General features: G+C 51.1%; 1 protein-coding gene across 3 annotated transcripts; it reads right to left on the bottom strand.

Annotated features, from left to right (window-relative positions):
- Positions 1-2121: 2121 nt before the first annotated feature.
- On the bottom strand, positions 2122-12970 carry LOC138821804 (ral guanine nucleotide dissociation stimulator-like). 3 transcript variants are annotated; one of them, XM_070014247.1, is made up of 14 exons: positions 12520-12970; positions 9577-9773; positions 8935-8994; positions 8025-8218; positions 6384-7771; positions 6061-6279; positions 5691-5794; positions 5201-5261; positions 4498-4566; positions 3986-4069; positions 3492-3524; positions 3080-3201; positions 2792-2887; positions 2122-2489 (listed from the first exon to the last, which is right to left on the bottom strand). In XM_070014247.1, exons 1-14 carry the CDS (start codon positions 12670-12672, stop codon positions 2264-2266), a joined length of 3006 nt encoding a protein of 1001 aa, XP_069870348.1. In that variant the 5' UTR covers positions 12673-12970; the 3' UTR covers positions 2122-2263. The 3 variants fall into 3 exon arrangements, with proteins under 3 accessions (XP_069870348.1, XP_069870347.1, XP_069870349.1); XM_070014246.1 differs by lacking the exon at positions 12520-12970 and adding an exon at positions 10067-10631; XM_070014248.1 differs by lacking the exons at positions 3080-3201; positions 12520-12970 and adding an exon at positions 10067-10662 and having other exon boundaries at positions 2358-2489.
- Positions 12971-15635: the final 2665 nt, after the last annotated feature.

The raw sequence follows: 15635 nt of genomic DNA, 5'->3' as shown, positions 1-15635 counted from the left end.
TATCTCTGAGTTTTGGGACTTCACCGAAGTCTACCTCAGAGAATGGGGCTTTACAGAAACCTATCTCCAAGTTTTGGGACTTCACCGAAGTCTACCTCGGAGAATAGGGCTTCTAAGAGGCCTACTCCTGGGAAAAGGCTGGAAAAACCCCTGGGAAAAGATGTGTTTCTGTCTTTCTTCTCCTCATAAGAGTGCCTATCATTTACTGTTTCTGCTGTTCATTGTACTTACTCATTGTCAACGTTCCCTTATTCAAAGCTCTTTCTTAAGAGTGTTGACGACTCCAATATCTGATGAGTGTCTTAAAAATATGACTAACTCACCAGAGTTAAGTGCTACCCTGAAACCCCTCTTATGGAGGCTAGTAGACAAATATAAGTAAATATAAAAGTATTGGAGGTTTCACAAAGTCACTCCAGCAGAAGGAATTGTAAGAAATTTACAAGAAGCTGTAGGCGCGGCTAGAACAGAAGAAATGTATGGCAGTTGCTGAGATAACTACTTAGGAGAAAGAACTTCCTGGTACTCTCATTTACTAAGAGACTTGCTAGATCTAGGCCTCCGTAACCTTATAATTAAGGCCTCTATAGAAATAAGGTAATGGTGAGATGGTGACAAACGTCGAAACTCATTATATTTCTTAGAGATAAGCCAGAAACAAGTGCCTTTCAGGCGACCAGCTGGTGACCATCCAAGAATGAAGCCCTGCAGCAAGATTGTGTAACCTTTTGCCCCTTTTCTTATGAAGACTTCTGTTATAAAAGTTTGTTATCCTCTGCATTAAATCGTACTCAGCACTCAGCACTCAGCACCCACTCCTAATGTGTGTGAGTTGTCTGTTTGCCATCTCCCCATCCTATTCCAGGTTCCTCCCCTAGGTATCCTCCGTCGTCCCGACAGAACCCGGTCCGCGGCACCCTCTCATCACATCCAGCACTGATGCTGTTAGGTCATTCATTTGGGCAGTGATTCCATTAGGAAGTTGGGTTGAGTATTCTATTCTTGCATCTGATAGAATTTACCATTTTATGAAATGTAGCTTTCATGCAAAATCTGAACTCCACTGTATGGTCATGGATATGAAAGCTTATATTTTGACCGTCTTAGGTTTCAACAGTCTGCAAGGATATCTGGAATGACAGTGTGTATCTCAGTTGTATAAGGTTGAAGATCTCAGGCTCCTGAGACACTGAAATTGCAGATGTGAGTCACAAGCACCTGGCAGGTAATTTACAGTAGAGGATTGAAACAACAAGTGCATTAACCTCTATTGATCTCTTGCTGGGCTCCTTTGCTACTGCTCTGTGGAGGAGTCTAGAAGCATAGTCCCCACTTTCCTTCCTGGTCATGTGTGTCTGCTTGGCCAGGTGGAATTTTGTTCACTGGAACTCTGGTATTGTAAACACAAAGGGGAAGTGCTCTTGCCATGGCTTTCTTCAACTGTGTAATGGAGAAAATATAATAAATCTTCCTGCAACAGGCATAAAAGCCCAGGAGGGCAACTATTGAAGAATTATTTGAACTCAGTGAAATGATGGGTAAAGAGGATTTATATTCCCTTAGGAATCTGTGAGTGGCTCTGGCATTTGACTGATGTGCTTTCTGTGATCTATGCTGTTTTACATGTTTTCCTGTGTTTTCTTTCATCAGTGTGCTTACGGTTTTAGGGATGTTCTTGGGTTGGAAGAACTGTGATTTTGGTTTGACTGAGTTTAGCACTTCTTGCAGCTCAGCAGTGTCCCCCTGGGTCTGGTGTGGCCTCACTTCGATTTTCCCCCAGGGTCCTGCATGGTGACCCCAAGTCCCTCCCAGCAGGTTGAGGTGGATTCCCTGCCTGCACAGAAGCCAGCAGCTTCCCGCACAGATGATGGCTGTTGCAAAGGAGACGTTTCAACACTGACATTTCCAGGCTTGTGGAACAGTTCTCATGAGAACACCTGACTGAAAGCCTAGCCCCTAGAGGGACCTGCTCTTGCTCATTCTGCAGGAAAAAAAATGAGCTCAAAGCCTGAAAGGATTTCTTCTTAGAACAGAATATGCAGAAGTCTCTGCCATTAACGAAGTCAAAGAAAAGCACCCACCAAAACCTTGCTCTTGTAAAGAAATGGTTTGAACAGGCTATTCGTGTTTCCACATAGGTTTTTAATCTAAATGACCTGACATTTGAGTCTTTGTGCATTGTGCAATGCATTTCCCATAACTCATTGGAGAATATGATTTTCTCTGGTTGGAGTCCAGGCATCTGGGCTGAATAAAGGACAGCCTAGGATAGAGCCCCATGCCCAGCTCTCTTGGAGGGCTGGGGGCTCAGGAACGGCAAGAGTCCCTCATATTCTGTCATCTTTGCCATGTTGCAGTGTGAAGAAGGCTTGGGTGAGCAGCTCAAGTGCACGCTGGGTACATGGCTGCCCCTTCCACCGCTGAGCTGTTCATTTGTCTCCCACTGGGAGCTGCCATTGTCACTGAGCTTTCTTGTTGAAGCCTGGCAACTGAATGGAGAGATTGCCTTAATTCCAGGGCTTCCCTGAGCCCACAGGGCTGTCCCACACCCACTGCCCTCTGGGCTTGAGGCAGCCTTCATTAATGTTCATTTGCAAGTAGCCATGTGCCCAATCCTCTGAGGACCACCGTGGGACCCCAATGAAGGAAGTGAGGTGGGCAGAGGTCAGGCCACACCACCCAGACAAAGGCTTGTGTGGCAGTTGGTGGGAGGGCAGCCCCAGCTCATCAGGCTGCCTGTCCCACCACCCAGACCCTGGGGAGTCCCTGGCCCCTGGGCCAATGTACTTACTTTCCTGAGCGCTTCCGCAGGGGAGGGCTCCTCTTGTTGTTCCTGCTCAGGACAAGTACCCGGCGGGGAGGCTCCAGCTCCCTGGATAGCTTGGAGCTAAGACAAGAAGTAGCTGGTTGGACAGCAGGCTCCACCCTGGGGGTTCCCTCCCAGGGGCCCTGGGGACTCAGGAGCTCATACACCCTTCCTTCAACAGGTCTGGTGGGAGGCTGACTCAGGCAACAGGCTCTCATGGACTGGTGCTGGGGATTCCCATGTTTGTTGCCCCCACTGCCTACCCCAGCTCACCTTTCCAATTGATTCAGGTGGTTCATATTATTAAACCAAGATACGAACTTCATGTCAGGAACTACCTCGAGCTCCTTACATGAGCCCTGTAGTTCCTTGACCAGGGCCATCACCTTGAATTCCTGGTTGAGAGAAAGGACACAGTGGTGATGGACCTGGACCAGGGCAAGGTAGGCCAGGCAGCTGACTTCAGGTCTTCACTTGGCTTCACTCTTGTCTCTCCCCAACACACTCGCCTTTCTCTACTGAGATCCAGTGCCCAACCCCAGCAAGCTGTCCTAGATCCCCAGCTCAAGGCCCCATCTCCTGACCTCTGGAGGACAAGTGATGTGACCATCCACATCAGAGGGAAGGAAGGACCTAAGGGACCCGCACAGCTGGCTGCCTGCAGAGGAAGGTGTCATTTTCTCACCTCTCGTCGTCTTTTTATGTTCAGCCAAGAGCCCTGCAGAGCAAAGAATATGTGCTAAGAAAATGCTGTTTCCACTTGGCGCCCTACCAAGTCCTTCCAGCAGAGGGCAGGCTGGGTGCACAGCTGGACTAGGATTGCTCTCAGTCTAGGGCAGGGAGGCCTAGGTCCTGAGGACAGGTTGCTCACTGCTCAACTCTCTGTGCACATGGCAGACACTCGAGGCTTCCAGTGACAAGGCCATGCTATTCCCACATGCTATGTCAGCTTGAGCACCTGCTGTCACACTGCCACCCTTCCTCACCACCCTCTGAGAGATGGCCGCATGTCATCAGCAGCACTGAGGCCTGAGGGCATAGGGCATCATAAGTAGGCTTGCTGTGGTGCTTGGCACTCTGGGGCTGGGGAGGACGTGGGCTCTTGCTGGAGGTCAAGGGGCAGGGAGAGGCTCTTTGTCCCCAATCTGCTTTCCCAGGGCTGGGGCCCTGTTCACTCACATCCTTGGAATCTTGGTCTTTGTGCAGTGAGGCCAGGTGACTGAGGATGGTGCCCAGGTAAGGGACTGTGCCCTCGGGATACTCCTGTGGCATTGGGTGCAGAAAGATCAGAAGGGTCCTGTTAAGCTCCTCCCAAGAACCCCAGACTTACCCCAGCCCCATGGAGCCATCTGCCTAGCAGAACTTGGAGAAGACAGGTTCACTCCTCAATGATCCACCCTCTACCCCATACCAAAGACACAGCCCTGCATGGGGAAATCTATCTAGGTCTGGGCCCCTCCAGGGCTGGCACTTGACACACAGGCAAGGTCTGTGGCCCTGCCCTTCACCTGCTCCTCTACTCTTGTGCAGGCCTTAGTGCAGTGGCTGCAACTCATTGCTGCAACATGCCATCTGAGCAGAGGCCAGGTGTGATGGGGCATTAAGGAGTGGGCCAACAGGTCGGTTGGGTTGGGGGACCCCCCTCAACTACTCCTTCTAGAAAGCCCCTGGCCTCAGGCATGCACACTCACCAATTGTTGAGGCTTCTTGCAGCCTCTCTTGAGTTTCTTCCAGAAGGTCTTGTATCTGGACTCTCGCCCCTGGCAGCAGTATGTGGAACATACTCATTCTCTAACCATTCAACCCTCCAGAGTCCCCTCTTGCCATGTGGTGTGACAGCCATGGCTTGGGCCCTAGGATCTCAGGCTCCCTGGGACCATCAGCACTGTATCCCTGGGCAGGCCAGAGCATATGCCAAGGCCTGTCTCCATGGTGGATGTGGCCATTTGCATCCCCTAAAAGATGTCTCTGTGAATGCCTGATCTGAAGGGACATCTTGACCTCACATGACTGGCTAGGCTTCCCTCCTGGGACGGGAAGGCCACCCAGAAATAGAGCCAGGGCATGGCTTGGGCGTGCCAGGCTGGCGGGGTGTAGAGAGGCAGCCTCAACACAGGCCGCACTCAGGAGGAAGCTTGACAGGAAATCTCAGCAGCAACCTTGACAACCCAACCCTGTCACTTTCTCCACCCTCCTCAGACACCCAGGTGGCCTCGTCCACTCACTCCACGGGGTCCCCAGGGTCCTCCTGTTCCCCATACAATCTGTCCCACACCCAAGCCCACGACGGACGCTTCTCCTAGCTATGTTGGATATGCTCCTTGAATTCCATCAGAGAGAAAATTTCCCTCGCCTCCGTCCGAGGGTCAAATCTTATTCCGGGGCTCATACAACCTTGTACACTTGCTCCTGGCAGTGTATCCTCCTCAGCTCCTGATAGACAGCTACTCTCTCCCTGGACGATGGGCAGAGACAAGGTGACAGATGGGAGAGGAAGGGAGAGGAGGAGTGTGAATGGATTTCCCATTTTGAGGCAGGACTTTATGCTAATGGGAACAGGGCTGTGCAGGGAGAGCCACTCTGACCCTTAGGTCACATGGTCAGGAGCAAAGTCTTGAGGGGAAACCTCCAGCTCCACCCCAATTCCCAGAGTGGTTTTGCTTGGAAGAGCACTGCAGACTGGTGTAGCTGTGATGTCTCTGAAGGAAAACGTCCCCAAGGGCCTTGTGCAATGTATGGCAGAAGAGGAATCCCAACCCAGCAGGCAAATCCTAGGCAAGGCCATAGAACTGTGGTCTCTGCCATGGGGCACTGCCATTGGGCTCCCAGAAGATGGACGCTAAGCTGAGGAAGCAAGGGTTGCCCAGGAGAAAGGTGCACCCACCTGCAAACCAATCTCCACGTCTTCTTCAGGCCTTGGAGCTGGCTGCTCTGCAGAGCACGTACAATAGCAACGAAGGTGGAGAGATTTTTTCGTAGGTGGCACTCCTAGGAGTGAAGAATGGGTGAGGAGAGCTGTGGAGGAAACTCCTGGGCTCCTGCTTGGCCTGGGGCTGGGCCTTTGTTACTAGGCTGAACTGGGACAGCTTGGGGGAGGGGAATGACAGTGGAAGCAGGGCAGGAATGCACACAGCCCAAGTGAGGGCAGAGTAGGAGGAGGGCTGTAAGGCTAGGCAGAGGCTGTGAGGGAGCAGGCAGCCCCCTGGTGGGAGTGGGAAAGGGAAGAAGAGCCCCAGGGCCCCTCCTGCTCATACCAGAGCCACCTCTATCCAGTGCTGCACCACTTGGGCTCTCTCTGCTGCCTCCATGCTGTGGTCCCCGAGGCACGTGGTGATCACACAACTGGAGACCTGCTCACAGTGCTCCAGTATGGGAAGCAGAGTGGGTGCCAGGCGCTCCAGACACTCCTTTTGGTCAGCATGGACATACACATAAGTCAAAAGGTGGTAAGGGAGGAGTTTTTTGAACAGTTTCTGAAAAGATGAAATGAATGGTCAGCATGACTCTGCCCTGAGGCAGGTGTGGCAGTAGAGGTGCAAAGGAAAGCCCACACGCCCAGCCCTGCCAAGCTACTTACGATGGCCATGATGGAGAACTGATCTGCCTTCTCTTCGGGCAGCCAATCTAGCACTCGACCTGTCTCCTCATCACTGTCTAATTCCATCATGTCTAATTCCATCCGGGATGGCCCCCTGGAGGAAATCTGCACATCCTCCATCTCCACACACTCCCAGGGAGCTGGGTCTGTTTCCGCAGGCCTGTCTGCCGCGCTAGCTGGTGGGCGAGAAGGCTCTTCCTCAGCAGCACAGGGCAGAACACCATCGGCGTCTTCAGCCACTGGCGGCTCAAAATAAGTAACTGGATGAATGTCCCCTCCTAAGCCTGTGTCAGCTTCCAGCTGCACAGATGGGACGGGTGCTACATCCCGGCTGGGCGGCAGAGGCTCCTGTACGGGTGGCTCTGGCTGCTCAGCACCAGACTCAAGGCAGTCAGCCTCTCCAGCAAGGGGGCAAGACTGCACTTGCTTCCCAGAGGGACCCAGAGACTCCCCTTGCTCCCCAGATGGACCGAGAGACTCCACTTGCTCCCCAGATGGACCGAGAGACTCCCCTTGCTCGCCAGATGGACCGAGAGACTCCACTTGATCCCCAGATGGACCGAGAGACTCCCGTTGCTCCCCAGATGAACCGAGAGACTCCACTTGCTCCCCAGATGGACCCAGAGACTCCACTTGCTCCCCAGATGGACCCAGAGACTCCACTTGCTCCCCAGATGGACCGAGAGACTCCACTTGCTCCCCAGATGAACCGAGAGACTCCACTTGCTCCCCAGATGGACCCAGAGACTCCACTTGCTCCCCAGATGGACCGAGAACAGACTCCAGGCTTTCATCTCCTGGAGCCTCTAGCTCTGGCCCTGAGCTGCTCACTACAATAGGTTTGGAGGGCTCTGGTTGAACTGCAGATGCGTCTCCTTCTTGGGCGGGTTGCAGAATTGGGTCACACTGGCCTTCAGGCAGCTGGGCTTCTGGAGTGGGCACTGGCATACCCTCATCACTGGCATGTATTGGTGCATCAATGGCTGGCTCTAGAGCCATTGCTACCACTGGGCTAAGTGCCCCTGGCACTGAGGGATCAGCCATTCTTCCTTCATTTGATAGAACAAGACTTGAGTATTGCAGGTCAAGATCCAGACTTGGTGCTGGAGATGGTGCAAGGCTGTGGGCCATTGGCTGACCTGCAGGTGGATTGATCTCTTCGGTCACAGTTGATCGAGGTGAGTCAGAACATCCGTCTGCATGGGGTTCTTGTTGGCGCTCCACTGCAGCTCCTGGAGCTGAGGGGGCCTCTGAGGCTACAGCTAGCTCCAGCTCTGACTGACATGGTAGTACTGCTTCTACGCAGGGTGTTGGAGCCAGTGGTTGGACAGTGATTTTCTCATAAAGCCTGGCAGTTGGTGGAACAGCTGCAAGAAAAGATCCCCTACAGCACTGCCTTCCCCTCAGTCATTCCTACGGCCACGAGACCCCTGCCTGCTGAGAAGCCCTAGTCCCTGGACTCCACCCCAGGAAGCCCTGCCAGGACAGGTTTCATGCCACGGCATCCAGGTTCCCTGGCTGTCCTGTTGATGGCCCCATGGTAGCATGGGAGCTGCCTTCAGGTGGACAAAGCTTGGAATCCCACACCTGTTCTCTCCTTTGCCAGCCCATGCTACTCACCCTCCAGCTCTGGCTTCTTGAGAAGCATGTGCTCCAGCTGGCTGAGCAGAAGGCGGGCCTGCTGTTCCTCAACAGAGCCAGGCATATTGAGGTGCAGATATGTTACCAGGTGTTGCAGGCAGGACGTGTCCGGTGCTCCAGTGAAGTCTTCTGGGTACTCCCTCATCCAGGAGCCCAGGATGAAGGAGAAGGCTCTAGGTGCAGAGGGAGAAGCAGCAGAGTCAGAGGCTGGGCCTACCCTCCTTTCAGACCCCCTCAAACACAGGTGTATGAATTGGGCTCCTGGGCCTGCTCATGCCCATAGCCCATAATGGGCCTGGTCACCTGGCTGCACTACACACATTGTCTACACGAGGGATGCGACTAGACCTACATCACAGATGAAACCACCCCACCCACACCCACCGCATGGTGTCCCTGGGCATGCTCCCCAAACTGTCATCTCTGGGGTGCTTTGTCCTGTTGCTTGTTATCTCCAGAACCCAGAATCTCCTCACTTGGGCAGCTTCTAGTGGCCTCTAGTGGCCTCCTGTTCACATAGAGCCAGGTGTCAACAGTCTTGTCCTGACTCTCAACCCAAACAGCACATCCTGGCCCTTGAGCACTCACTGAGGCCCCTGGAATCTCAGGGCATTGTCCATGATGGCGCAGTGTGGCCCTCCCGGTTCTGTGTGGTCCTGAGGATTCCCAGGGCAGGCAAATGGGACTGGGTTGGTCACATGCCAGAGGCTTCTCCCACCCTCCATAGGCACAGAACAAGCACACACAATCCCTGCAGGGACACATTTCTACCTGGACTTGAGCCTTCCCCTCAGGAATCTCAATTTCCCTTTGCCCAGGCCTCCCAAAGCCAGCTCTTTGCAACCACCCCGAAGACACATGCCCTCCCTCCTCCGCCAGGCACACTCACCGCTGCAGGTGCTCCTGCGCGCCTGCCTTCTCCTCCTCATAGTCCTCAAAATGACTGTATCTAGGGGACACCATGAGAATGTCAAACATACTGTGTCTGCACATGATGTCTACAGTCCCAATGGTCTCTCTGAGCACAGGATGGAGCTCAGGATGACAAGGATTTCCCTGTTCTTTCACTGAGTGGTGTCAAGCGTCTGGAAATGCATCCCCACACAAGATGATGAGCCCATTAGCTTCCTCCCCCACACACACCTCAATGGGCATGGGGTTTCTCAGTGTTTCCCCTGGGCTTCCTAGTGAGGTTCAGCTAGGTCAAGATGCCCAGAAGGAACATCCACCACCACTGTCAATTTGGAAAATGCTTCTCTTGAGGTCTTATTCATAGGAGGCCTCGATGTAGAGAGGGGGCTTCATGAGAGAGGGGCTTCTCCCAGCTGCGCCCACATCCCTGCGCTCCCTAGTGTGTAAGGTCATGATGTGGACAGGCCTGTTCAGGACCCATCCCACCACTCCAGCCTCAGGCAGTGAGGATGTTGCTCCTAGCATGCCAGTAGTCAAGATCCAAGCAGATCCTCACTGGTGCAGCACATGCCAAGGCCTAGCCAATGGACCCATCCCTAGGATCAGAGGTGGCACTTACCTGTTGAACAGAAGGTTCAACACGTGATGGGCAGTCGTGAAAGTGCGGTATGTCCCCAGAAATACTGGGATAAACACAGCATCTCCGAATAGCAGGGCAGGCACTAAGTGGTCTACTAGCTTCTCCACTTTACCTCCCTGCAGGTATCCTGCTTTGCAGGGATCAGGAAGGGTGGGGGCTAAAACCCACTCTAATTCCTGTGAAGAAATGAGACACAGTGAAACATAGAAACAGCAGCACACTGGGAAAAGGCTCAGGGCCATACCATGAAAATAACCTGGGGACACACACAGACACACACACACACACACACACACACACACAGACACACACACACATACACACACACACAGACACACACACACACAGACACACACACACACATTTACACCCCACTCAAGAATGTAAACACATGGCGTCTGAGGCTGCCAGAAGGTAGTAGGTTAGGGGACTTGGCCTCCCTCCACACCCTCCTTCTTCCTTGATTCACCCGTGGGATACATGGTGTATTTCTTCTCAGGCGACTGGGACAAGGGATGACCCAGCGTCTTCGAACAATATCGAACTCGCTTTGTGGCGCTGTTCTGTGGAATAGCGGGCAACAGCAGGAGAACATCCTGCTGTCCCTCCGCTTTCCATACAGCTCAGCTGGTTCAGCTGGTAACCAGCACCAACTCCTGCTGGCCCTTTGTGACGTCATTTCTGGAGATAACATCATCAATGAAGGGAAGTCCCCTCTTCTGAACTCAGCCTCAGACCACACCTCTGCAAATGTCCCCTGGGTGCTAGCTGGGCCCCATGGCAGGGCAGGAGCGAAATGAGACACACTCCACATACACAACCAACTGTCCTCTGTCTAGTTAATGTCATGGTTATGAGGACACACTTAATGAGTTCCCACCAGATCCCTCCTACCAGTTTAAATGTCTCCTCATGTACAAGTGCCTGTGCTTGCCTGCCTCCCCCAGTCACCCATTCATTCCTAGTGCTTCCACCCAGCACCTGCTTGAGCATATCATACACTGAATAAGACCCAGTATCTATCCAATGCTTGGGAACCCTACAGCTCGTGTCAGTCATTTTCACTGCACTCTTGTAGAGATTCAGTCCCTGCACATGGTGTCTAGACAGAGAATAAACTGCAAACCACTTGTCCTTGCCTAGGCCTCTCTTTCCTGTAGTAGGAGCCTCCAGGAGGAGGATACCAAGTTCAAGGAGGATACCTAGGCAAGAGATTCTATCTCAAATCCATGCAAACCAACAATGAACGACAAAGAAAAAGGAAAGGCAACATCTGAGCTCTATGTGGGGGTGAGAATTTCACAAGTGCACACACAGATGAGGTCTTCTCTATTTGGAAGCCTACCCAGGAGAGACTCCCTTGTTCAACACACCTATTGAGAGAGGTACATACATGACCTCACATGGACACATAGACACAGATTCATCCACACAGACACGGTGGCACACGTCTGTGTTCATTCATATGGATCCTCACATGCGCATATTGGAGCTCTGCCTGCCACAAGGTCTGTGTGCGAATGAGAGGGTGGCTGAGAGATGGGAAGCTGAAAAGAATGGGGAGTTTGTTCAGTGTCCTGTAGCCTCAGCTCTCTACTCTTCTGGAGAGTCAGAGAGCGTGGCAGCCTGGGATCCAAGAGAATTTGAGGCCAATCTCTGGGCTCATTTGGTGGGCTGATGGAGTGACCAGTGTGGGCATGGAGAGCCCGTGATTTCTGCACCATGTTCACTGAGGTAGAGGTGGAAAGGGCACAAAGGGATCGGGCTACCAGAGTGGATTGGGTGCCACTCAGCTCCTAGGGCTGAGAATTTTCGGCTGCCACTGGGCATGGGAAGAGGAGTTAGAGAGCAGCCTGGACGTGGAGTTTGTTGATGTGGAGAAATGTGGAGATGGGAGTCTTTTACTTTTCAATCAACAGGGGAAGTGGACAGGCGCCTCCACCACGGGGATCCGGGCAGGGAAGGGAGAACCTTGGCATCCTTTGCCTCTAGATTCCTAGGTGTGCCCTTCCCTGTCTGCTCCTTCCCTAGGTCCACCATCTCCCTTGCTCAAGATGTCACAGTCAGGGCTGAGAAGGTGGCTCAGTGGTACAGTGCTTGCCTTGCATGCCTGAGTCCCTGGGTTCGAATCCTCAGGACCACATAAGCAGAAAAAGCCGGAAGTGGCGCTATGGGCTCAATTTGTAGAGCACTAGCCTTTAGTTGAAGAGCTGAGGTACAGCACAGAGGCCAAGTTCAGGCCCCATGACTGAAAACAAAAATGTCAAAGTCAGTGCCCAAGACTCTGATGATGGCAACTTATGCTCACTGGCATGGTTCGTGCATGCAGGGCCAAGGAGGTCTATGCATTCAGCCTGACTGGGAGCCATGGTGGGGGCTTTTTCATGGGAAACAGAGGCCGGGGTTTCCTGCTCTAAAGCCACCCAACAGAAGCCCTTGAGGCAACCCTCCAATGTGGTTTCCACCTCCATCACCAGGACCATGTTACTGGTCCTGCCGACCATGGCGCTGATCCTGCCATCTATCCTGATGACACAGTCCCTGACTCCTCCTGCCTGCTCTGAGGAAGTGACCACTGTGTGAGGGCTGCAGGTAGAATCCAGGCCTAGGACATTGGTTTGATATATCTGTTCTTATTATTTTATACCATTATAGACTTAACCATTTTTAATTTCCAAAGGCTAATATACCAGTGACAATTGTCCACCTCTTAGGATGGTGGGGAAGAACTAATGGAACCAGAAGTATGGCACAATCAATTCAGCTCCACCATGGTATGGACTTTCTTTGTACACAACTCCAAATCTCACTCCCACGATTGGTAGCGGCATACTCATCCTCTTTCTCCAACATGTTTAATGGTAAGAATGGAAGCAAACAGCCGAGAACATCCAACTGTGATGTGGTGCTGGTGGTACCCACCGCTTCTTCTCCTACTGCTCCAAGCAGCAGCAGTGCAGGATGAGCTTCCTTTCTGCAGCCAGTTCCTTCTAAAGACCTGGCCCCAGAGCTTCTGCACAAACACATTTGACTCTTTCTGGAACCTGTTCTTGCTGACACCTCCATTTGGTACATTCTCCAGGGATCCAGATTTGAAATGGAACCTTCAACGTCTGTTTCTTTGAAGACAGGCCCTTTCTCCTCAAGCCAGGTTAGCAGATTGTAAAAAGACAGGAGAAGCCTCACTTTAGACAGCGCATGGTGGGGAGCAGGTGGGAGGCTTGCCCACCTTCTGCAGACATGGCCTCACTGTGCACTCAGCTTCCTTGCAGCTGTGGCTCAATGTGGCAGCTCAGTGACAGCCAGATGTCCCTCACGCCACAGGCCATCGGCATTCTTAGTGCTCTTCTCATCACATTCTCATGACTCTCTCAACCTAAACATGCCAGAAAATACCAACAATTGGGCCCAAAGCAGACAGGGTCCTCTGGTTCCCTTCTGTTTCCCATCAGAGCTCCTGAAAACCTACAAAGTATGTAAAACGCCACTTCTCCAAATTGTGACCCCTTTCTCTGGGTTGTTTCTCTTCCAATAGCAGGGAAGAGCTACGATGTCTGCCTGTGCAACAGTGAGGACATTTTCCTGGGTAAAGTCTGTCCCAAAGGAAGGGTCTGGTTCATTCATAACCTGAGTATGTATGGCAACTGATGCTACCCAGTCCACTGGAGCCAGGCCTGGGCTCACTGAGGGGGTTCCTCTTTGACATCACTCATGAATATTTACAAATGCAACTACTCACCAACCAGTGCACTGGCAATTCATTCTTCTCTTTGCAGGAAGCCACATCCACACCTGTGTCAGCATGTCAGCACATGCTTTGTAGGCATGGCCAAGGTGGCCATTTTGGAGCAAGTCCTGAAGAACCAGACAGGGCCCGTGCCTCCTTCCCCAGCATCCTGAGGACCTGAATACAGGTGTTTTTGTCACTACTTCTAAATTGGATATCTGCATGAGTTGGTCTTGAACAAACTGAATACATACTTTGACAAAATTTAAACACAGCCAATAAATTAGTAAGGACTATGGTATGTGAGGACTGTGAGAAGATGCAGACAGTACCATGTGTGGTCTATACTTGTTTCTGTGTGCTTCCCGCATGGCTGGGGAGAATGCACACAGTGTGAGGACTGCAGAAAGGCAACTGGAGTGAGTACTGAAAATCCCTGTATCAGTTACTAGTTGAATAGGAAATGTTGCCTTGGTCCTTTGCTTGTGGACTTAGCTGGGGAGGTGCTGGGAACTTAGCAGTTGGGACCTAGTGCAATAGATCACTGGTTAAGTGTCTGTCCTGCCCCTTCCTGTACTGTGCAGCCTGCTTTGGCTGCATGAGAGAAGCAGCCTCTGCCATTGCTCACTGCTGATGAGATGATGTCTGACTTACCACAAGCCTCTCACAACCAAGCCTGGACTGAAGAGGCCGGAAGCAAGCCAAAACACTCCTTTCCTCCTTGAAACAGTTTCTCTCCGTCACTTGTTGTAGACAAGGAAAGTCTAACAACATCCTTGCGAAGTTTCTTGACTTCTGTGCCTCAGTTGCCCCTTCAAGGAGTCAGTATACAGACTGAGTCAGAAAACACTTGTAAAAGGCCAGACCGTTCCGGAGCAGGTTAATATATAAGGATTCCACTTCTGAGCATTCACCCAAATGATCACAAACAAAACCATATGAAGGCTACCAGCACAAATATGTTTATCGCAGCATTATTCACCATAGCTGAGATATGGAACCAACCCAGATGTCCCTCAGTAGATGAATTGATCAAGAAAATGTGATATATATATATATATATATATATATATATATATATATATATACATATACACATATTTAAAATGGAATTCTATGCTTCCAATCAGAAAGAATGAGACTAACCATTAGTTAGGAAATGGAAAGACTTGGAAAAATCATATTCACTGAAGCAAGCCAGACACAAAGAAATATAGGCCCCATCGTTTCCCTCATATGCAATACTTAATATACATCTAGCATTATTTTGTCAGATGAGCAGAAAAGCTCAACAGCTATATACATATGACCATAGAAGATGATGCTAGGTGAAATGAACCCCAAGATATGGACCTAAGAGGTCTTTCTTTATTGTAGTTTTTAATGCACTATGTGATTATTTGGTTTCCTTTGTATGTTCTTCCCCCTATGGTATATCCCCTGTTTGTCACTCTACTTGATTTTGGTACCCTGAATCTTTTTTTCTTTCACCTGTCCCCTGAATCTTCTATATACATTTGTATAATTTGGGGAAGGGAAGGGAAATAACAAAACGCTGAAACCAGGACACAGGATGACCCATTAGAACAATGATACTCATAGGACAGTATATTGGAAATGAAATTTACAACTTTCCTTCTGGGGAGGACTGAGGGAGGTGGGGATGGCAAGGGATAGTGAGAGAAGAAGGGCAGGGGTAACAATGCTCGACAAGAAATGTACTCATTGCCTTACTCATATAACTGTAACCCCTCTGTGCAGCATCTTTATAATAAAATAAATAAAATAAAATATAAAAAAGAATTGAAAAGGCCAGGCCATGCGACCCATGAGACATTGCCTCCTACTGCATTTGTATAGCAGGGATTGGAGGGATGACCCCTGCTTTTCCAGGCAATTCGTGTGTGTGTGTGTGTGTGTGTGTGTGTGTGTGTGTGTGTGTGTGTGTGTGTGTGTGTGTGTGTGTGTGTGTGTGTGTGTGTGTGTGTGTGTGTGTGTGTGTGTTGTGTTTGTGTGTGTGTCATGGGGCTTGAACTCTGGGAGTGGGCACTATCCCTCAGCAATTCAGCTCAAGGCGAGCACTCTACCACTTGAGTCACATGTCAATTCTGGTTTTCTGAGAGTCAAGGGGTGTCCTGCCCAGGACTGGCTTTGAACCTCGATCCTCAGATCTCAGCCTCCTGGGTAGCTAGGATTACAGGTGTTAGCCACCAATGCCCGGCTTTTTCTAGGCATTTTATGGGCTACTATCATAATCAGCCTGTGTCCTCATTCACTCAACAACACTATCTGAAAGAAACTTAAGGAATTC

This window comes from Dipodomys merriami, unplaced genomic scaffold (genome assembly GCF_024711535.1).
Source record: "Dipodomys merriami isolate MVZ:Mamm:240054 unplaced genomic scaffold, mDipMer1.0.p SCAF_94, whole genome shotgun sequence".
Classification (NCBI taxonomy): domain Eukaryota; kingdom Metazoa; phylum Chordata; class Mammalia; order Rodentia; family Heteromyidae; genus Dipodomys; species Dipodomys merriami.
Note: the sequence above shows the minus strand (reverse complement) of the source record. Positions and strands in the feature narration are given on the sequence as shown.